This window comes from Sander lucioperca, chromosome 13 (assembly GCF_008315115.2).
Source record: "Sander lucioperca isolate FBNREF2018 chromosome 13, SLUC_FBN_1.2, whole genome shotgun sequence".
Classification (NCBI taxonomy): Eukaryota; Metazoa; Chordata; class Actinopteri; order Perciformes; family Percidae; genus Sander; species Sander lucioperca.
Window position 1 is genome coordinate 13,207,529 of NC_050185.1, and position 21,753 is coordinate 13,229,281.

The following is a 21,753-nucleotide window of genomic DNA, read 5'->3' on the forward strand; positions in this document are numbered from 1 at the left end:
AGTGCCAACATTTTTTAAGGGAATTGTTAGTGTGCACAGCAACATTTACTATGGGGAACACTGAAAACACTTACCGGTCCATAGGTCCACCCTTGTTCAATGCGAGTAATAGCCCATAACTCATGGCTATTTTCTGCAAGCTTCTCTCGAATGCGTTCTAAATGAGGAGGAAGTACGATCTGAAAGAATAATAAAATCAGTTTAATGGAAAAGATGAGGATGAAAAAGAGTATAATAAGATTTTACCTGTATAGTGTCTACAGGGCAAGGAGTGAAGGCTGTATGTGAGAGGGACTGAGTTGGACCCAACAGGTTGCGGATGTCATCAAAATCATGTTTATACTCCTTGATGGGCTCAATCCGCAAACGGTCCCTTGGCAGCACTGCTTCATAGCACGGAGCATAGCCTGGAGGTGGGAGAAACTTGAAATCCCCATGACGCCCTCCGAGAAGAAATCGCAACCTTGCAGTTAGAGTGGAAAATTGACATTAGTCTCATATATAATAACTATACTGCATTTATTAAAGACATTCATAATACTTAATTTTATAATTCACAATGCCCTACTTAACGCCTGCAGAGAAGCTGACAACAGGGAAGAACAAGCCATCCAGGTTGAAGTTCTCAAACATGCCCTGAACAGGATGTCCATTGATACGGAAGGAAATACTGGGCACACTCAGATCCAAACAACAGCTGACCACGTCCTCTGATGCAAGGATGTGCTGATTAGGTGTGGCAACATGACGCGGAACACGTCCTGTGGACATATAAAGAAAATTAACTAATATGTTGTCAATATACCTGAAATCTTAAGGAGTTTATCTATGTAACTTGTAGGCATAATGTCAGAAAAAGTAAGGTATGGTCACAAAAGCACAAGATCAAATGCATGCAAAAGTCATACCATGTTTACTTTACCTGACCAGAGGTGAAGCCCGTCAAAACCGTAGGAGTAGAGGTCATCCCCAACCCCGTTGCCCCCCCAGCCTTCCCCTCCACCAGGGTAAGGACTGTAGCCCTCCGTCAGAGCCCAACCCACACGCAGGTGACATGGCTGAGCCGTAAGAAAAGGCTCCACTTGGTCCACCATCACCTCAAAATACCACTTCTTATACTGTGTGGATCCTTCACAAGTTCCAAGGAAAATGTTGGGTCTCATGCTTAAGGAAGATAACAAAACAATTGTTGATAACTGGGCTTCAGTACAGGAGAAGAGCATAAAGCTTTTTAAGCCTGTTCCGAAGTGTGCTAATACAAATTGACCCACCTGGTTACATAATTGATAATGTTGGTTTGAAGAAGGAGGTCCCGACCTGGAAGCAGATTCTCTGTGATGAGATTCTGATTTGACCTTACAGCCACCCCGTTACACACACAGAGAGAACAGAGCACATCCAAGACCTGCAAAAAGGGGAGATAGAAATCGATGAAGACAGTTCTAGTGCTGCTTTGTAGCTCGTCATTTCATATATTACAATATTTTATATATAGTATATGAACTGCAATCAATTAATTTGGTTTGCTCAACAAACAGGTCAGCAAACAGTGTTACATGTTCCTGACCTTATGATTGCGCCCATGCTTATCCAGCAGAGAGATGATTGATTTGATGTGATTCTCCTGGATAATATTCAGCACCTCTGGACTCTCAATCAGAACACAATACAACACCTCCAGGATTCCTGACATAAAAATGTGACAAGATATAAATACATATTTTATTTTATATTGTACAATACAATATAATACACCCTTGGAAACAATAACAGGAACACGTAAAAAATATAATGCAATTGAATGCAACACACCAATCTACAGCTTTAAAAATTACCACAGTTTTTACACAGTGATGCAAGCATTGCAGGAATGTTGTTTTTTTTAAATTGCATCATGTTGTCAGATGTTCTCGTTATTGTAGCCCCCCGTTTGCTGTTTGTAACTAATTAAATTCAGTTTTGAGTGACAGGAAAAATGGCGGGTGTTCATTTATACTAGAGAGCAGCACACAAGCTTTTATCATTCACAGTTAAGTGATCAGTCTAACATTTGTTGACTTTTGCAGAGAACAAACAAGAAACAAAATGTACAATGTACATATAAATGAGCTTCTGTATGTCTTAGATACCTGAAGATGCCTCCAAACGATCCAATTTACTGACCAGCCAGTCAAGGTTATCACAGAACAGGGCACAGTTAGCACGATTTCCTCTGATCAAGGAAGCTTCACAAAAGAAGAGAAGCAAAAAAGATTGTGCATCACATTCAAAAACATAAAAGGTGGCTTGATATGGGGGACATAATAATGACTAATCTAAAATCACCACAAACACATAGAACAAATCAACAGATGGGCATACCTAGCAATTCATACAGTAAATTTACTATCTCTTTCCATGACTCTGCGGCTTCTTCCCCAGCATACTCTGAGAAGTGGGCTGCTGTGTTGTAGACGTTGAGCCGATCAACACAGTCCAGGACAAGAGTAATCATTCCCTGTTAATAACAATAAAAAACGTGTTGAATAGATATAAATCAACCAAACTAAATTTACATCCAGACATGCTGCTGTTATACATTTTCATGAATAGTCATTCCTCAGTAGGTAGACCAACCTCTTCCTGGAAGAGGTTCTGTCTGTTCTTAAGGGAGCGAAGCTTAAACTGTTTGTCTTCATGCTCCAGCTCCTCCTCAGGGGGTCGGAAGTAGAAAATGAGGTCCTGCAGGGAGAGCACCACTGTGTCCATAGGCAGAGACGTGGAGTTGGCAGATTTGTTTTTCCCACTCAGAGCATCTAGACCTCTGGAAACATCAAAATAACATGAGAATACCATCACAAATATGCTGTGACTCAAAAATAAAAACATGGCTATTAGCAAAGATTTTAATAAACTGAAGTAGTGTTACTTAATGAACTGGTTGAAGAGGCCTGTTGTGCTGAAAATCATTCTGGCAGCTTGGGACTCTTCGGTCTGAGATCGAGCCACTGTGAGTGCATCATCCATATGACCTTCTTTATGGAGTATTGCCTAATAATTGAACACAGGTGCTCTTAAAACAGAAGTATATACTCAACACTCGTACATACATACATACAGTGCATGATGACTTAAATGTGTTTCAGTTGTTGTTGCTCCAGCACTCTTTGGTGATTTATATTTTGCTGATCATCTTGAATTCTTCTTTACCTTTCTCTTTAGAGGACCCAGACGGGCAGATTTGGCATCAACAGCAGCATATGTAAGCCAGAGGGCAGTTGAAGCATGCTGTACAAAACACATGGACTCTCCATACTTGATCTCCGGCGTGCCCATGCCTTCCACATCTCGCTTCTGGATCACTTCAATTTTTTCCTGTAGTAATAAAAAGTGTGTTCTGGTAAGAATCTCTACACTGCACAATAGAGTGTCACACACTTTCTGACACAACTGACTTTGCATGACAATTACCTTTGAAATTCGGAAGCAGAAGGCTGCCATCTTGGAATTTGCCTTCTCTGGGTCCACCAAAAGCAGTCCTTTCTCTTCATCCAGACAAAGGTATCTGCCTGTTGTTATGTGACGTATCCGGAAAGACTGGCCCCATTTAATGTGACCTCCGCTCCAACTGCCAACAGGGACACACTGTAAAGTCACTAAAAGTGAATGATTGTAATACAAGTTTTTTTACACAAGGAATCGAGACACTTACGCAATACGCAGTGGCTCAAGTCTCCATAATGATCGAGCATGGCTGCATACAGCCCCTCCTTCATAATGAGCAACTCTGAAAAAAACATGCCAGTTAATGGCATGCTATATGTATCAGGAAATTTGAAGTAGAAAAATTCCAAAATATTTTGATTAATTTCCAGTGGTTACAGTTTATGTCAGTACACTATGACAATCAACTTGCAGACACTTGAAAATGTCTTCAGAGAGGTAGCACATTACAATGAACATTTTTCAGTTATTCCATCATTATGTGGTACTCTGGAAACTACTCGGGCTGAGAAACAAGCAACGTAAGCAGAAAAAAATATTTGCATTTTATAATAAGAATAAGGGGCTGTCATATTCATTAAAAATGTGGCTGTTTGTCAGCCAAACTTAAGTCTCAGGTGTGGAAGAGCTTTCAAGGCAGTTCCTACACCATGCATCACCTAAAATGCAACACCAGAGGCGTGCTTTATGATGTAGAGCACATACTGAAAAACGTATGGTAGGCTTCGGAAAATGGTTGAGAATGGCAAAGTGTAAAGCTAAAACAACCAAAATGTATCAGTTCAGTGTTTTAATACTTGATGGCATGTACAGCCATTAAAGATTTTGGTCACCTGCGCTGGTCGTCCCCTTGGTCAGCACCTGGGATTGCTAAACACTCGTCCATGTGACCATGGAACAGCCTGAGCACATACCCTCCGGTCAGAAAACCTAGAGGAAAAGAGTCATATTGCTAAGAGAGAGTCCAGTATTATGGACAAAGAGACTTTTTTTTTGTAACAACAAAATTTCCAACCTTCAGCCAGCTCACATCCTGACATCACAGGGGTCATGGTCCACAGCGTTTGCATGAAAGAGGCATCTACCATTAAGTCACCACTGGCGTAGGACAGATGCTAAAAACAAGTGCAGGTGATAATATTGGTAGGATTTATTGACAACAAATTGTCAGTTACAGTGAAAGTAAATAAAATCATGGTTACCAGGTATCGCTCTGAAGAAACACTGACAAGAATGAGGTCATCTCCCACCCTGACCTTCTCGCCTTCAGACCTTTGCTTAGAGGCAGGATGGATGGTCCACCAGCAGGCCTCTCCTGTGACGGACAAATAGATTTAGAATACAGAAATCTACATCGGTGTGTGTTGGACATAATGGACAGTAAAGTTGATAGCCACCTGTGGAGTCTTCCTGCAAGCCCACATCAAAAGCCAATTTGTCTGTCAGTGAGCGAGAAGTAGTCAAACAGCTCAAGTACTGCAACATAAAGAGAGGTATAATAACGTAGTGTCGTGAGAGAAAAATGTAGAGAATAATAGATTGTGAGGACAACTGCTGCTTAGAGGAGAGGACATGAGCAGTGGCAGCAGTAGACACATACTTGATTGAAAATGTGCTCACCATGCTGGAGTGAGTGTGCTTCAGGAGGATGGCATGTCCGTACAGCAGAGTTCGGTGACCCCCACCTTGTGATGACTGGAAGATTTAATATCTTGTTAATATTAAAATAACGGTAGGGCAAGTCCAAGCATGTGCTTAGAGCAGTAGGAGGGTAAAAAAAACAAAAAAAAACCACGACCATGTCTTTTGGTTAATTGTAATGTAATTGAAATGTGCAAAACAATAACTAAGTTGCATGATGAAAACTGTATGCATAATAGCACTAATGAGGTTGTGAAAATTTGCTCCAATGCAGATATGACATGGTCTTTTAGTTTCAGTCAGTGACAGGGGAAAATAAGCAAACATACCCATTTGTCCAAATCAACAGCCTAAGGTTGGCAGGTGGGAGAGTGAAGGACCATGTGCCGTCAAGTCAGAAAAGAAACAAAGTGAGTTTCAGTTGAATGAACAATACACATTTAGTACTAATTACTAATACTAGAGGACTAATTCCCCCCTAATTGTGACTTACCTCATCGACAGAAGAGTTGGACAACATCTCCTGTAAAGCCCGCACAGACAGGGACTGCTCCAAAATGAAGCAGCAGATTGCAAGGTCTGGAGGGACAATCTGAAACACAGGACAACTAGTAAACCTAGTGAATAGTAGAAACTCAAATTCTCAGAAGAATTAGATAAAATGCGTTGAGACCCATGTTTTTACTACCTGAGCGTTCGAGGTGGTCTCAAGGAAACACAGACGATTCCCAAATCCTTCACATGACAGACACAGCTTGATCTGCTCCTTAAGAATAGACGCAGTGCACTGCAGCACCACCTGATCATCCTACAAAAACAAAACAAGTCTAGTGTGAAGTAGGATGAGTTTTCAGGGGGATTTTTGCAGGAACACATGGGGACAGAGCAAGAGGGATTGACATGCAACAAAGGTCCCCAGCAGGAATTGTCTGAGGGAAACCTGAGATGGAGACCTGGAACAATTACTTAATTAAAAAACACATAAACTTAAACTTAACATAAAAAGGTTTTCTATAACAACTCTGATTGACCATATTAAAATTGTCAAAAAGAGAACTACATATATTCTAATGCTACACAACTTAAATCTTAAAGGAATGCTACACCAATTAACACTGCACTCCTATAACATTGTCAGACTTACAATTAACAGCTAAAACAAAAGTATAAAAAATAGATGCAGCAGAACCAGAGACATCATCTTTTGTTATGTTATGTTTCTTTATGTGAACAGGGACAATGCAAAAAGAACAATAACCTTTAAAAAACAAGGATAAATGTACAATGTCTTTAGCATATTGCTATTTTTGTCTATTCATTCTTCTTCCTTGTCAAAACCTGACGCCTACATTACCCACAATGCAACTAGACTACCAACTTTGGATTCAGGTGTTTTATGCTAGTAGTGCCTCAAAGGACATCACTTGATGCAATTTGTCAGACTTTGAGCAGCTCCCTCTGGAGCCACAAAAGGCTTTTGACAACTTTTTTCACATATGCTGTACTGTAGTAGACTGGGTAAACCCAGCCCGATCTGCCGGCGATTTGATTTCGCCCTGCAGCTCAGGCTGGAAACCTGTACGTTTATCTATCCTGCTTCCATTACAATTTTGCGGGGACCAATCACAAACTGGCTTATCCACCTGGAGCGCTATTGGCGGGTTTAACACGATGACGATAGAGAAGCGACCAAGCAGCTTCTTGTTTTCATTCAACATAGCGGCCACCGAAGCGCAGCAACCCGTTGATGCCGCTGTCGCTGCTATGTCACCCGGATTGTTGGTCTGATTGGTTGAAGGACTATCCAATTGTGTACAGAGTCATTTGAACTATGCCCGTTGATCACGCCTTGTGTGCAGTAGAAAATCCAGAGCAGACTCCCCAGACTAATGTTCAATCTTAAAAGATTGAGCTTGGTCTGGTGATAGCCAAACTAGTACTGTAGTAATCTCCAGGACATATAAATAGACTTTGATGTGTAAAATATATGGAGTTCCCCTTTAATGCATTCTGCAAATCTTAAATTGCATTATGCCTTACATTTCATGGGTTAGCCTATTAAACGTGCCATTCATGACTCTGATGGAATCAAAAGGTTAAATCCATACGACGCAAACTGTACTATATTTGTGAGGGGTGACATTACAAGTAAAACTAATTTAGAGGTGGCTACATACCAAGGAAGCAGTTAACAAAGGAACACAGAGACTGTAGATGTCTGACTTATCTCTAAATCTTAAAAATCTCACCACATACATTATTCAGTTTTGGCCACCAAACCTTGAATCAGAGAGACAACATTGAGGCCAACATAAATAACAGAAACTTGAGACTATGCATAAATAAAATAACCTGCAAAAACAGCTGTATTTCTCTGTGCCTGTCACTGGCAGAGCTCTAATCTCCCCACCTCTCTGGCTCCAAGACACCAGCCACTCCCCCTCAGATCTCTATTTTAGGCTGTTGCACCTGCTGTTCTCACATCCCCTTCTGGAAAGCAACAGATATTTAGGATTTGACTGCCAGGAAAAAAAATGGCCCACATTGCACAGATTCGATAGAATTAGTCAGCTTGCTGAGAAGAGGAATATTCAAAATTCAACTCAGCTCAAAACTTCATGCTCAACTGTTTGTGTTTTTTATCTGCAAATGCTTCTGGTTCATGCATACCCATAATCAAGGCACATACCAGTAAGTAACAAATGCTATTTTAGTGAAGATTTCAACATAGTTGTCAATTGTGTGTTTGGGTTAAACTATTGTGTCATTTAATGTAATTTGTGCCTTATATGTGTTTCTGAAGCTGTAAACTGGCAACAAATTGGGCAAAAATAAATATAAAATATATTTAAGAGAATGTGTATTGTCCATTAGTAAATGTATGCAAGTTTGAAATATTGTAAAAGGGGTGTTGATGCATCTTTCATCATCTATCTCATGTTCTGAACACATGGACTACTCAAATATCTGACTAAACAATAACAATGAAATACCTATCCTGTACAGTAGACATGAAAGTCAAGTCAGTAGTTTCCTAATAATTTTCAGCCATTATATTGAAGTTAAATGCATCTGACAACAAACTATTAGAGTAAAATTCTACCATAGCATATGACAGAAGTAAGTATCAAGTTTCTGTCATGTTCTGTTCCTAATTTATAGTGTGGACAAGAATGTGTCGACAGGCAGACACACCAACAGACGGACAGGCAGACAGACTGAAAGACAGATCCAACATGACAACATGAGGCTAGTAGCTGGGTATTTATCTCAAATTCCAATGTTTTTGCTAGATTTGCCATGTAAGAACTTCTATAGAAAACCAACAACATGTTTTGAAACCAACATCATTTCTAGTACTACTTTAGGAGTAAAGTTCCCACATGGACTGAAGTAAGCAGGTGCTGAAATGGGCCAAGCTTTGAACCTGCTAATCCTCACACAGTATATATAGAACTCTGAGTTCAGGGTGAACAGCTATAGACTGACAGTAACTTTATGACACATTGTTAACATATTTTACTTTAGTGCCGTGTTACAAGCCATAAGGCAATGCCAACTGAAATGTGCTTTTTAGATCTAGCTGCTAGATTAAATGTGTAAAAGAAAACATTAGAATTTGAATGAGTTCATACTTGTCAACATATTAAGTAAAAGTCTCTTTAAGCAAAAACACAGAGCACAGTCACACTTCAGGATGCACAACTTATAATCAAGTGGCTACAAGGATCTGAGTTTGAAGTGATACTTATAATGCAGTCTATAGATAATCAGTGCCTGGCTTATGCTAATGGCAGGGATAGAGTTACCAGGGTCTAGAGAAACTCAAGTGACATTATGTGGAATATCTACAATAGCTGAGTATCAACACTGACTATCCAAATAAAGAGTGATACATACAGAAGACAGCTTACAAGGCTACAATGCCCTTCTGTAAACTTTGGCCCAGAGATCTAAACTGGGAATCTGATAGCTCAGCAGTGAGTAATGCAGCAAAAATAAACTACATTTAAACTTAATATGTTATAACATGTAATGTAAAATCAAAATGTTAAACTTTAAATTAAAACTTTGAAATGTACTGAAACCTCCCTAAGCAAGATATTTATATTACAAATTCATGTTACCTAAATCACAAATTGGGCCTACAGTAGAACAAAGACCTGAGAACAAATGTGCCATTATTCAATTTTGGTGTGGGACATGCACAGTAAGCGGTTTACCAATGTTAGGTCATGTTGGTTTACAAATAGTTACATACAGAACTTTATCGTAAACAGCAGATAATAAGTTATATGCAAGAGATGACCACCATCTGTACCAGCCATTTATTTCCAAGGAGCAACAAAGTGAGTACATATTACATGATGTCTGTCAAATGACATTTTTTCTAAAAAGTTATGGAAATGGGTGGTTATACCTTCTGAGATAAAGGACAAGTCTAGGGAACTATTGATACAAATACAAATGATAGCAAACTACCCAGAATACTTAAATCATTCGTATTTTCATTCTCTACAAAAGCAAAAAACAACACAACCACATATTTAATCTGGAATAACATCAAGCAACAAACATGGTTATACAGACAGGACGTTGTGTCTCTTGCACAATTAAGCCCACCAGTTCATACTACCATTCACTATTAATTAATTATTAGTTACAGCATTATTTTGTCATCAAATGAGTCTGGCTGCCTCCAATCTTGCTTTAGGATGGATCTGTTTGAATTCACAAATAGACTAAACTGCCTTTTACACAACCTACTCATAGAAATCAGAACTGAACTCTGTCTTTCGGTGGATTTTTATTCTAATGATTCAACCAATTCGTGTTTTAAAGAAATGTTAAATTGTCCTAACTGTTATCAAAGTAAATTGATCCAAGTCAAATTGTCATAATACTTTCACGTTTTGTATCTAAATGTTTTTGGTAATCTGTTATGTCTATGTATTAACTGTCACCTGGCACCAGAAGATTTCTTATTTGAGACAAAGCAGTAATATATCAAGAACCCTAAAAGGATATAAATAGATAACAATGCAGACCAAACCAGCCACCTGTCCTTGGCAATCTGTGCTCAGTCAAGAAAGTTACCCAACAGTAAATGTCTATCATCTATTACGCAGCAACAATTCATTACGCAAAAGGTCAATTACTGTTCATTAGTGACTGAATCCATTTTTTAATACTTTCTGAGAAAAGGCAGACAGCATCACTTACCGTGCGCAGGAACTGAATCTCTTCCTCTCCATCTGCACCTTCTGCCATTCTCCCAAGGCATTAAAAGGAAACCTTCAGGAAAATGGGAAAATGTTTATCTCTTAGTTCTGTAACTCCTGGTGCCTATGCCCACCACATAAGGCAGGACAATGTTGGTGAAGGTTTCTGAAGGGCAGTCCTGTGCCTCTCTCTGGCTGTGGTATGAGGCAGAGGGCTTGACTGTTCATTCCTGTTCATTACAGCATCATAAAGAGGTGGAGCAAGCTGACAAAGCTGAACCAGCAATTTAAATGTTCCTGTTAAGGTATCTAGACCATTGTGTTGCACTAAGTTGTTACATTATAAATTACGGCACTAGAGTAAGATAATTGAATAGAGATATAATATAACAAATAACTCTCATAATGCCATACATATGTTAAATAAGGGACTGTATTACAGTGTTTTTTCCAGTGTGAAACTTCCAGGACATGTGGGAGTATATACATTAAATATACTATAAAAATACATACAAACGTACATTGATAAATTATATATATATATATATACAGTGTTGTTCAATGACAAATACTTTTATTTTCATTGTTATCTACTTTAATTTATTAGTTGTTATTATATGTATTGTTTTTATTTTAAATATATTGGAATAAGACTAAATAATAAATGAGATATTGCATTCTTTTTCAGCATAAAATGCATGTGTGTATGAGAATAAAAAACAAACTAATGCTAACGCTAATGCTAAATGGCTAAAACTACCTAGCCATCATCCCTGGGAACACTGTCAGCATGGATTAATGACAGCTGTCAGCTGTCTGCTAGCTACATCCATGTTCTGCTCCTGCTCTTGTTCAAAGAAAGTGAGAAAGTTCGCACACTCAACTACATGGATGTGCACAACATCGTCTTTTTTAACTGCTCCTGCTCTTGCCCATAGACTGTAAAATAAGCTCTTGTCTCTCCTGTGCATTCTGTGAGTTTCTGAGTATAGAAAACGTGAAAATAAGTTAAAGAATGTAGAGATGTAGAAAAAAACACTAGCAATAACGTTATCTTGCTACCGTTAGCTCTAACGTTAGCTTAACAATGTTCAACGTTTAGCTAGCTAGCTAGTGTGTGAATGATTTAATGTGTTAAATAAGAATTATGGTCTTCTCTGGCCCAAAGTTATGAATAATAACACCAAATATGCTCTATTACTAGCTCTAACCCGTCTCTGAACATACTAAGTACAATAAATAAAAAGCAAACTGTTAAAAGAAACGAAGTTAATACGTTTAGTGCATCATTTTATAGTTGTATGTATACATACTTATAGACTTCCTGTGGAGGGCAGTAAACGCATATGAAGTGAAACGCGCGGCGGGTTTGTGTCATCCAATTTCAGTAGAAGAAGAAAATGGTCCGTCGGTAAAATAGTTCCCCCTTCATTTCCAAAACACAAAGCAGTGTCAGGTAAGAGCTAATAGCAGTTTTTAACCAGCAGTATCAACGTATTCATAACAAGCAAATTTGCGAAAATATCGAACAGTAATAGTATGTTTGTGTTGAAACCAGAATCCCATTGTTACCTGGCTCTTTTGCTAACTTAGCTGGTAGTTTAGCTCACAAAGCAGCGCTACGGTACTGTACAAAGTGGCTAATGTTTTGACATTGGTAAATGCTTGCTAATGTTCATGCCGTTTGTAGCACTGAACTAGCAGATTATTCCCAAACTATAAAGCACAACATGGTTTGCAAGAATCACTGAAAGCAAACGTATGAGTTGGCGTCCGTCCACAGATTAAAACGAGGTTTTGTGTGTAACGTTAGCCATGTTTTTTTCTGTGTGTAAGGCTTAAAGCTTGGTACACAGGAGAAGAATGGATGCCCTCACCCACATGCTTACAGACCCTCTCGATCCTAAAGAAGAAAACGATGGACAAATCACAGAGGAATGCATGCTGGGGAACTGTAGATTGAACCTCCCAGAGGACCTACTTGAGGACGTGAGTTATCAGGCGCTCAGTGATGAAATGCTGCTCTTTTCTGCTTTTTTTTACGATTGTTCACGTGTCAAACACAATGCAGACGATGCATTCATTTTTGCTGTTTACCTTTTTGTTTTCATTAGCCTGACATTTTCTTCTCTGTGATGAGTGAAAGCACCTGGAGCGAAGTACTGTCAGATTCCCAGAGGCAGCACCTTCGGCAGTTTTTGCCACAGTTTCCTGACAACAATGTTGCTGAGCAGGACAGCACCATCAGTGACCTATTCAACAACAAAGACTTTAACTTTGGAAATCCCCTTTATCTTGCACAAAAACAATTCAGAGGTGATTTCCTAGTTATCCACTTATTTACCCACCAACACACAACTTTATCATGCTGAGTCCATTTTTGAAGCACTTCCTGATCATGACCCTCATTATCTCAACCCAGATGGTTACTTCAATCCTGAGGTGGTCAAGTACAGACAATTGTGTGCCAAGTCCCAGAGGAAGCGACAGTTGTACTCCCTTCAGCAATATTACCACAAACTGTTGAAGCACATCCTCGTCTCCAGAAAGGTATTTTTAAAGTTTGAGGTACAAGGCACGTGGCCTCTTGCCGTTAGTCTTAATGCGTATTCTTTTTGTAGGAGCTGCTGGAGTTTGCGGTTCACAATGGTCTGGACTTTCCACCAAAAAGAAAGTTACCGACCAAGACTCATGTTGAAATGCGGGAGCCAAGGGTGAGAAGACGATTGAGCCGCATATTAAAGGAGGTCAAAACTGAGTGTGGAGACAGCAATGCTTCATCTGATGATGACGGTCAGTCTGTTCTTTCATTAGCTTAACTGCTGATAACGATACCTTTTTTTCTAAGCATTTCTCTAATAATAAGCTTGGGAACACTAATAAGAGTCTTACTGCATAATGCTTGTAGACATATCATCATGGACTCCAGCACCCCAATCACCCCCCTCTCCTACACCCACTGTCTCGCTCAGAGTTCTTCCTAGCCTCTCCACCCAAGACATGAAGACTACTGGTCAGTTATTTCTGCCACATAAGGATGATGTTCCTCAAATGTTTAAACACAGCAAATATAATGTCTAAAGGCGTTTTTATTTTTGTCACAGAAAAAATAGAGCTAGGGGAGTGGGACTTGAAAGCCATGCTGCAAAACCATCGGGAGAAGAGGAAGCGACAGCCAGTAAGTGGTGTCAGGAGATAAAGACACAGATATGGTTTTGTCTTAATTTGTACAGTATATCATTAACGATTGATTCACTCAGGATCATCCAGACTTGATGACCTCTGATCTCCACCTTGGAGACATACTTTCAAGAGCAAATATTGGTCGGAAGGGGACTGTGCGTAAGTAAAAGAATTATTATCTTAAGCCAAAGCCTTCGCTGATTTCATGACATACAGTTGATAGGTTTCATTCCTTTTTTTCTTGCAGCACTTTTTGATCTGTCTCTGCCTAAGAAGAAGATAAAGGATGAGAGAAGGAAGAAGAAAATAAGGACAATAAAAGTGGAATCTGAGGATCCCTGTGAAATTCTCGCACCTTCAGACACCCCATCAGCTCCACCAACGAGTATCATCAACTCCCTGCCAGACACACCATCTACTCCACTGCCCAACATCAAGGAGGAGTGAGTCTAGTGCCGCACTGGTGTCAAAAATACCTACAGAATAGTGTGTGTATATTGTCACGGCATAATCACAACCCTGGGACTACTTGATACTATCGTTACTTGTCTAGGGTCTTCCAGAGTTTGGCCGTCCGTGCATTTATGAATTTCCACAGATAAGCGCTAGGCTAAAGGTAAGGTGAAATGGGCCTACCTGTCGTTCGTTGCCCGGTGCTGCTCCACTCCGTCACCCGGTCAGCCCGCTCTCCGTCCTCCAACACTGGTTAGCCTCGGCGCTCCATTGACAGTTCACTTGTAGACATTTAAAGACGCGGACAAACGTTAAGACAATCAGCAACAGCATCTCTTCCTGAAACTCCGATCCTCAAACTGTCGTCTCCCGCAGCTGCTCCCAATCTTCCCCTTTGTAAACTCCCAGTCTCTGTGACCATGTAAGTCCCTCCTACCCAGCCTGACAGCCATGCAGAACAGCCCATAGGAAGATCGTGCCATGACAATATGTATATTTTCAGTGGGTCTCCTGTAATCAAAGACTAATGTACCATTATTACCACATTATTGCAGAATTGTGGAAGAGTCTCAGAGCAGCCCGGTTCCAGTTGAAGAAATAGCTATCAGTTTCTTCAGCTTGTTGGAGAGCATCTTAAAGGCAGAAACCCTTAACAGCACTTCACTGGTATGCTCTTATTACAGAGTCTCACATACATAATATAAAATCAATCACAGTTCCGACTACACATAAGGCCTACATTGTGATGTTTGTCATTGTGTGTCAGTTAGAGGAGAAAGTTCAAATGTGGCAGTCTTCTCCAGCCAGCTGTCTCAACGTGTGGTTTTCATCTGTCCCATGTTGGTCTGACTTGGTTCTTCAAGCCTTGCAGTTTCTTGCAGGAGAGACTAAAGGTAACTAGCCGTGGTCACACTGAAATGGTCAGGCTTTATTATCCACCCCATGTTACTCATGTACTGTATGTTATCTTTGTTAATCAGATGGGATGATGGCACTCCCCAGTGGCTTTTCTCCATTTCTGGAATTTGCTGATGAATCTCAGCAGTGGAAGTGGATTGGTAAGAGGAAGCAGCTATTAAAATCCCTGATTAATACAGTGCTTGGTATTCAGACTATTCTTGAGGATTAAAGTCAATCATTTATTTTTTAGGCCCCACTCAGGATACAGAGAAGGATCTCAGTGCACTCTGTCAGCTGTGGCTGGACTCCAAAGATTTAGTTATTAAGGTAGTACAATTATTATATTACAGGTACAGTTTCAGCAATGACTCTGCAGTTTATACTATGCTATGCTACTTTATTTTTGTTTACCATGTTTAACACTGTTTTTTATTTGTGACAAAATGTAAACAGGTTTTTTCTGTCTTCCACAGACAGAAAATGAAGACATGCTAGAGATGACTTCTCCCACACCGAGAGTGTAAGATTCAGCGATCTATAAGGCATTGCAAACATGATAAAATCACAAACAACGTAACTAATTAACTAGCTGATTGACCGTAAATTAATGGATTATTGTTTTTTGCATTGTCAGTAGGACTAAGGATGCCTTTTTTACTAACCTAATTTTGTGTATTTTAGATGGCAAATAGTTAATTGCTCAATCAAAAAATCAGTAGTTTAACTATTGATAAAGATAATAGTTATTTGTAGCCTGACATTAACATAATAAAGCAGTTTGAGTTACAATATCATGGTTGTTGAAGTTAACAGTGTAATATCTTTAACCAAGCAGCTCAACTGATTATGTGGTGCGGCCCAGTACTGGAGATGAGAGACAAGTGTTTCAAATCCAGGTTTGTTTGTGCTGCTGGAATCTTTTTGTTATTTACAACATTTTGCCTCTTTTGCCTGGACATGAACATACTAAGTTTTACATACATACTTTTTTTGTTCTATTAGGAGCAGCAGCGATACAACCAGCCACATAAAGCCTTCACCTTTAGGATGCACGGCTTTGAATCTGTGGTGGGGCCTGTTAAAGGGGTGTTTGATAAGGAGATGTCTCTCAACAAAGCCAGGGAGCACACATTGCTCCGCTCGGACCGACCACCATATGTCACCATTCTCTCTCTGGGTTAGGCCTTCTGTTTTACTCTGACTCCTTTGTCAGGCTGTAGAGAATCAGTTTTCAGTGTGTGAAAAGGAAACCCTTCTGACTTCCAACCACTTTCTTCCATAGTGCGGGATGCAGCAGCCAGGTTACCCAATGGAGAAGGAACGAGGGCAGAGATCTGTGAACTTTTGAAAGACTCACAGTTTCTCGCTCCAGATGTCACTAGTGCACAGGTGTGCTATATTTTTTTTATTTTTTTTTTTCTGTTGTCATTCAGCTTACTCTGGCAGAGTGACTTGTGTGTACCTTACATTGGCCTGCAGTCTTTAAGTTATTGTCTTCTTTGTCATTTAGGTGAACACAGTTGTCAGTGGGGCTCTGGATAGACTTCACTATGAGAAAGACCCTTGTGTAAAGTATGACATAGGACGCAAGCTCTGGATTTACCTGCACCGCAGTCGCAGTCAAGAGGAGTTTGGTAAGAAACCATTTTCCCGACTTTAGGGTTTAGCTGTTCATCTTTTGAAGTTTGTTCAGAAGTGTAAAGATCTCTAATCCTGTAGTTTTTGATTGGAAACAGCCAACAAAGAGCCTTTTTTTTCTAGTTTGAGTATCCACTATTGTCTGAATAGAAGATTTACTTAATTTCCTAGATATATCTGCTTGATAGATATAATTCTAATAATTTGTGTGGTTTTAAACCATGGATGTGTAGAATTAGAAAATGTTCAACCTTTTATTCCTTTATCCTTCTATCACCTTGTTCTTCATCATAGTGGAATTGCACTCACATGGAGATGAGCAAAGTGTCTCATAATATATGCTCCTGTATTTAGGATTTGGAAAAATGTTAATTTCCATGTTTGTTTCTTTCATCCAGAGAGGATCCACCAGGCTCAAGCTGCTGCTGCAAAAGCAAGAAAAGCCCTACAGCAGAAACCTAAACCTGCATCTAAGCCTGTGAGTCCACTGCCTCCATTTTACTGCAGAAACTGCACCTAGCTGCACACAATGTAAAACATACACTATTTACTGTAGTGGAAGTTATTGTTTTCCCACTTGGAGTTCTAAATTGTTGTTTATGACTGTCTGAGAGCAACGTGTTGGTTAAGAATCTCCTGTTAATGTTTTAGAAGTCCGGAAGTAAAGACGGAAGCAGTAAAACCACGGGATGTCTGGAGGCAGGACAGGATATAGGCTCCAATCCCATGTCACCAACCCCAACAACACCTACCCCAAACACACCTGGAACCCCTATGTCACCCTTACCCTGCACAACCACCACACCAACAAAGACCGGAGTCCCGGATACAATCAAAACCAGCACAGGGTCAGTGTGACACAAGAGATTTTGTTCTTTTTAATATAGTACGATACATGCATCCATGTTTCATCTGTGTAATTTGAAATAGGCTTTTCTCCTCTCTTGCCCTATCTCGCTCTCCCAGTGTTCTTCTTGTGTCCCCTCCCTCATTGCCCCAGCTGGGAACCATCTTACCCACCAGTCAGGCTTGTCCACCAGTTTCACAGCCAGTCACATCCCAACACGCGGCTCGGATAGTGAGTCACCTGGCGACGGGCTCCCTCCCTCAGGTGCGGGTTGTTTCCACTCAGCCTGGTCTGGGGTCTTCGGTAGGAGGTCAGCAGGCCACACTGGTACATCAGACCCCTCACCAGATCAGGATGCCGGTGTCAATGTCAGCCAAGAGCATTTCACAGGTAATTAGATGAAGAGCTGTGTTTGTTGTTTTTGCATATTGCAAATGCATAATAATTCTGTCTGTGTTTATTATCTATATCAATAGGCAGTGGTTTCTGTGCCTCTGAGGAGTCAGTCTGCCAGTCCAGTCCAGGTGCCGACCACCCTGTCTGTGTCTGCTGTAGCTGTGGCCAAACCTCAAGCTAGATCACCTGGTAGCCCGGCTAACAACCCTGTTTCCCCTGCTATGCTGCAAGGAGTCACCAGCCCGAATATCAAACAGGTGAACCAGATATTTGGCCAGTTAGGCTTTCCTGAACAGTCTTGACCTGTAAGAATGTCTCCACCAGGCTGGAAGTTGGTTGTTGCACAGATTTAAAATGTGTAGAGGTAGCCATGCCCTCAAACTACAGCTAAAAAAGCTATTAAAGCTATTTACAGGTAGATAACAGACACATTGTACTCCTTAAATACTCAATGCCAAATTTTAATGAATAAGTAACTTAGACATACTTAAAAGTACAAGTGCAGAAAAAAGTCGTTCAGTTTAGTTCAGCCTCTGTCCTGCATAGGAAATCTGGCCTTATCTGGTATCAACACAAAAAAGTCTTCAGGTTATGGAGCTGACTATAATAGTAAAAATCTCTATCCTTTAAATAAGTAACAAATGTCATTTGCCATGTTAATGATCACAAGATTTATCTTTTTGTTATGTTACATTTTTTTTCTTTTAAGGTGTCCATCACAGGCCAATTGGGAATGAAGACTGGAGGAGCAGGAATTCCAATAACGGCTACAAATCTGCGCATCCAGGGTAAAGATGTCCTACGTCTTCCACCGTCCTCCATCACCACAGACGCAAAAGGCCAGACGGTGCTGCGGATCACCCCAGATATGATGGCAACTCTTGCCAAATCCCCAGTTGCAACTGTCAAACTCACCCCTGACTTCCTTAGCAGTGCCACTACAGGCAGCAAGAGCATATCGGCAACTCTCCATGTGACGCCACCCCACCCTTCACCTTCCTCTGCCTCCAGTGCTACATCCTGCACAGGGGAAGTACAGACCACCAAAGCAGGCCCTGTTACCGCTAACTTGTTGAAGGCTGCAGGAGACACAGCAATACGTCTGATGCCCACGTTGGCTGTCACCATGGCTGACCAAAAATCTAGGACCTTCTCTAGCGTGACCTCCCCTGACAAGAGTGGTGCCACCATTCGTATAATGCCAGGCCTTGGTGTTATTCCACAGAAACAGGGTCAGACCATCACGATGACAACCACCACCGGCAGTAAAACACTCACAGCGTCTACATGTGCTAATGTAGTGACCATGGCTGCCAGTGTTGTGGCTGGTGCTAAGGGGATCACAGTGGCTCCTGGAGTCTCGTGCTCACCTCTGACTCTAGGAACAGCTACAGCCACTGTGCGGCAGGTCCCAGCTACAGTGGTTACTACACAAACGGTAAGGAAATGATTCTGTTTCTCTATATATTTGAAGGAAATTGCAAGTTTTTTTTTGTTAATTTGGCCATCATTCCCTTCGGATAAGGTATGTTATTTTATATGATTACAGATATCTAACGCCAGAAATCCTAAATAGTCCTAAACCATTATATCATATCATATAATAAGTGTTATATTGTAATGCAGGTTCAACCAAGTGTTTTTCACTCGCCTAGGTCATGGGATATAAAGTAGTAGAAAGTCAATAGCACCAGCCCCTACAGTAAGGGGATGCATGCAACCCCAGACCACAGTCAGCTATGATCCTGTATATAAAGCAAACCTCCAACAAACAGCTCACATTTGCCTATGTCAAACAACTCAAGATATGCTTTTTATGTGATCTGAGATGAGATAACAGATAAACGGCTGAGCACAGATCTTTTTATTTTGCTCCCAAAGACAAAAGGGAAATGAAATGTGTTTATAAGTGGTCATTTGAGTTGCAGTTGGATGTGCTACATTTACATGTACTAAAAGTGCTATATAAAAAATTGAAAGATTGATTTAAATTACTGTATTCTTCTTGAAAAATGCCTCTGTTAATAGTTGATTTATTAATTTGCATAGTTTTCTCATGAAAGAATCCATCAATAAGGAACTCAACTTAAGTCTAGGAAATCAATTCTGAAAGTCCCATGACTCAGGAACAATCCTCTTGTTTTGACAACACTGTAGGGAAAGTTACCTGCACGGATAACTGTGCCTCTCTCTGTTCTGAACCAACCACTGAAGAGCAAAAGTGTTGTGACCACACCGATTGTGAAAGGAAGCCTCAACACAAAGTAAGGCTCATCATCTGCACACTTTTTTTTTTTTTTTTTTTTAGACATTTTCCAGATCAAATGAATAGAAAATTTGATTGTAAAGATAAAATGTAAAATGAGTTGTAAAGATTGTCTTATTTAGGTATTTTCATTATATATTTTATTTGAATGTGCTGTCAGATTCAATGCTTTGAGGTTTAACCTCTATTGGGCCTTCATCATCATGTGACGGCAACTACCTTGCAACTATTGTTTATATTTTGTTTACATTGTAGTGGCAGAAGTATACATTTTGGATCCTCTTAAATATATTTATTTATTATATTATGTAATGTCTTTTTTTCTTTCATGGTCCTTCTCTACAGCTGTCAGTTGGGCTGGTGATATGTTTTTGTTCATTTCCTCTCTTTTCTGAGTAGTATCAGCAGTCTGGGCAGGAACATCATCCTAACCACCATGCCTGCTGGCACCAAGCTGATCGCAGGGAACAAACCGGTCAGCTTTGTCACAGCACAGCAGTTCCAGCAGCTTCAGCAGCAAGGACAGGCCACGCAGGTTAGCTTAAATTACACTTTTTTTGGTGTTGCAAATGAGAAAGTATTTTATAGTGACACCCGTTCAATCAAACCAGCTGCTTTATGGTCCAGTTAAATAAACACCGAGCATCTTAAGGCTAGCTATCTGTCTTTCTCCCTTTTAGGTTCGCATCCAGACGGTCCAGGCGCAGCAGCTCCAGCAGCACATGGCAACAGGCTCCCCGAAATCTGTGTCCACAGTCGTAGTCACAACAGCACCTTCACCCAAATGTGCCCCCGATCCCCCACCTGCTCCTAAACAGTGATCCTATCTTGTCAGTCAGCAATGAATCGTAGGTCCACTGTACTATATATATACAGTACATGCCTGTATTCAACTATTGGAGTACTTTTTGTTCTCAAGCTTTTTTAGGATCATTTGGCTTGTTACTACTCTTGCATGTGTATTTATAACATTGTTATTACAGTGTACAACATGCCTTTATTTCTTTTCTATTCGGATGATACCCACATAGCCAGAAACCTAATACTTTTCTGTAAATGCTATGGGCTTGTGTTCAGAGTGACACTCTGTTGGAGGGTGTTGGTCTGTGCAAAGTTACCAGTATCACCAGTATGTTGAAAATTGTCATTATTTCTCAACTACATTCCATCTCCTGAATTATATTCTCCACATCGTTATAGTCAAAATATAAAACAGCTCACCAGGCTGTTGACAACTACAACCATATTCTGGCAGGTTGCAGTCTTACTATAGAAATTCAGATTTACTTTTTTCCTTCAGTGGTTTATAAACTTTCGAAAGACCATTTGCTCTGTTGATATTTCCTCTAAATACAACCTCAAATCATAACTCATTAATTCATATTAAACTACAAATTCAACTTTCTATATGACTGGTCAACTTTCTGTGACTGTCAATAGGATATTCTCTTTTTCACATCTTTAAATGTTTGATGTAATGTATGATTAGCAAACGTGAAATGAGTGGAACTTAAGTCTGATTTATTTGAATGTTGTGACTTGTTAATTTGTTTTAATATATTTTGTTCTCTTATTAGGTGTTTTATTTCATTTAATAGCAAGCCATACTCTCGAGCCAGACATTTCAGATTACAATTTATGTAACATGTACTTTTGTTATTTTTAAAATACGTTAACAGACCATTACAACAGATCATATTTTAACAGATTTTTTTTTTTTTTTT

At 40.0% G+C, this 21,753-nt stretch overlaps 2 protein-coding genes across 14 annotated transcripts in view; one reads left to right on the top strand and one right to left on the bottom strand.

Annotated features, from left to right (window-relative positions):
* ryr1a (ryanodine receptor 1a (skeletal)) overlaps nt 1-10,573 on the bottom strand; it is a 53,470-nt gene extending 42,897 nt beyond the window's left edge. For 8 of the 10 annotated variants that reach the window (XM_031319965.2, XM_035990887.1, XM_035990884.1 and 5 more), the window contains exons 1-22: nt 10,348-10,573; nt 5,813-5,932; nt 5,618-5,716; nt 5,454-5,474; nt 5,104-5,178; nt 4,881-4,959; nt 4,686-4,798; nt 4,499-4,598; nt 4,317-4,413; nt 3,692-3,766; nt 3,451-3,607; nt 3,190-3,354; nt 2,909-3,030; nt 2,617-2,803; nt 2,362-2,497; nt 2,130-2,225; nt 1,568-1,686; nt 1,272-1,405; nt 923-1,164; nt 569-761; nt 247-463; nt 75-179 (exon numbers count right to left, since the gene is read on the bottom strand). In XM_031319965.2, coding sequence (XP_031175825.1) covers nt 75-179; nt 247-463; nt 569-761; nt 923-1,164; nt 1,272-1,405; nt 1,568-1,686; nt 2,130-2,225; nt 2,362-2,497; nt 2,617-2,803; nt 2,909-3,030; nt 3,190-3,354; nt 3,451-3,607; nt 3,692-3,766; nt 4,317-4,413; nt 4,499-4,598; nt 4,686-4,798; nt 4,881-4,959; nt 5,104-5,178; nt 5,454-5,474; nt 5,618-5,716; nt 5,813-5,932; nt 10,348-10,395 — 2,700 coding nt within the window. In that variant the 5' untranslated portion in view covers nt 10,396-10,573. The remainder of the gene's footprint in view (nt 1-74; nt 180-246; nt 464-568; nt 762-922; nt 1,165-1,271; nt 1,406-1,567; nt 1,687-2,129; nt 2,226-2,361; nt 2,498-2,616; nt 2,804-2,908; nt 3,031-3,189; nt 3,355-3,450; nt 3,608-3,691; nt 3,767-4,316; nt 4,414-4,498; nt 4,599-4,685; nt 4,799-4,880; nt 4,960-5,103; nt 5,179-5,453; nt 5,475-5,617; nt 5,717-5,812; nt 5,933-10,347) is intronic. The other 2 variants (XM_035990888.1, XM_031319958.2) reach the window with 1 other exon arrangement.
* nfrkb (nuclear factor related to kappaB binding protein) lies at nt 7,612-21,690 on the top strand. Of its 4 annotated transcripts, XM_035990892.1 has the most exons (27): nt 7,612-7,815; nt 8,287-8,385; nt 12,183-12,335; nt 12,461-12,662; nt 12,769-12,896; nt 12,968-13,139; nt 13,255-13,359; nt 13,451-13,524; nt 13,607-13,688; nt 13,777-13,972; nt 14,537-14,648; nt 14,749-14,875; nt 14,963-15,040; nt 15,133-15,209; nt 15,356-15,402; nt 15,718-15,778; nt 15,885-16,059; nt 16,165-16,271; nt 16,393-16,516; nt 16,919-16,998; nt 17,172-17,368; nt 17,487-17,757; nt 17,844-18,020; nt 18,473-19,201; nt 19,921-20,027; nt 20,426-20,564; nt 20,710-21,690. In XM_035990892.1, exons 3-27 carry the CDS (start codon nt 12,210-12,212, stop codon nt 20,848-20,850), a joined length of 3,834 nt encoding a protein of 1,277 aa, XP_035846785.1. In that variant the 5' UTR covers nt 7,612-7,815; nt 8,287-8,385; nt 12,183-12,209; the 3' UTR covers nt 20,851-21,690. The 4 variants fall into 4 exon arrangements, with proteins under 4 accessions (XP_035846785.1, XP_035846786.1, XP_031175828.1 ...); XM_035990893.1 differs by lacking the exons at nt 7,612-7,815; nt 8,287-8,385 and adding an exon at nt 10,633-10,651; XM_031319968.2 differs by lacking the exons at nt 7,612-7,815; nt 8,287-8,385 and adding an exon at nt 11,685-11,802.
* Nucleotides 21,691-21,753: the final 63 nt, after the last annotated feature.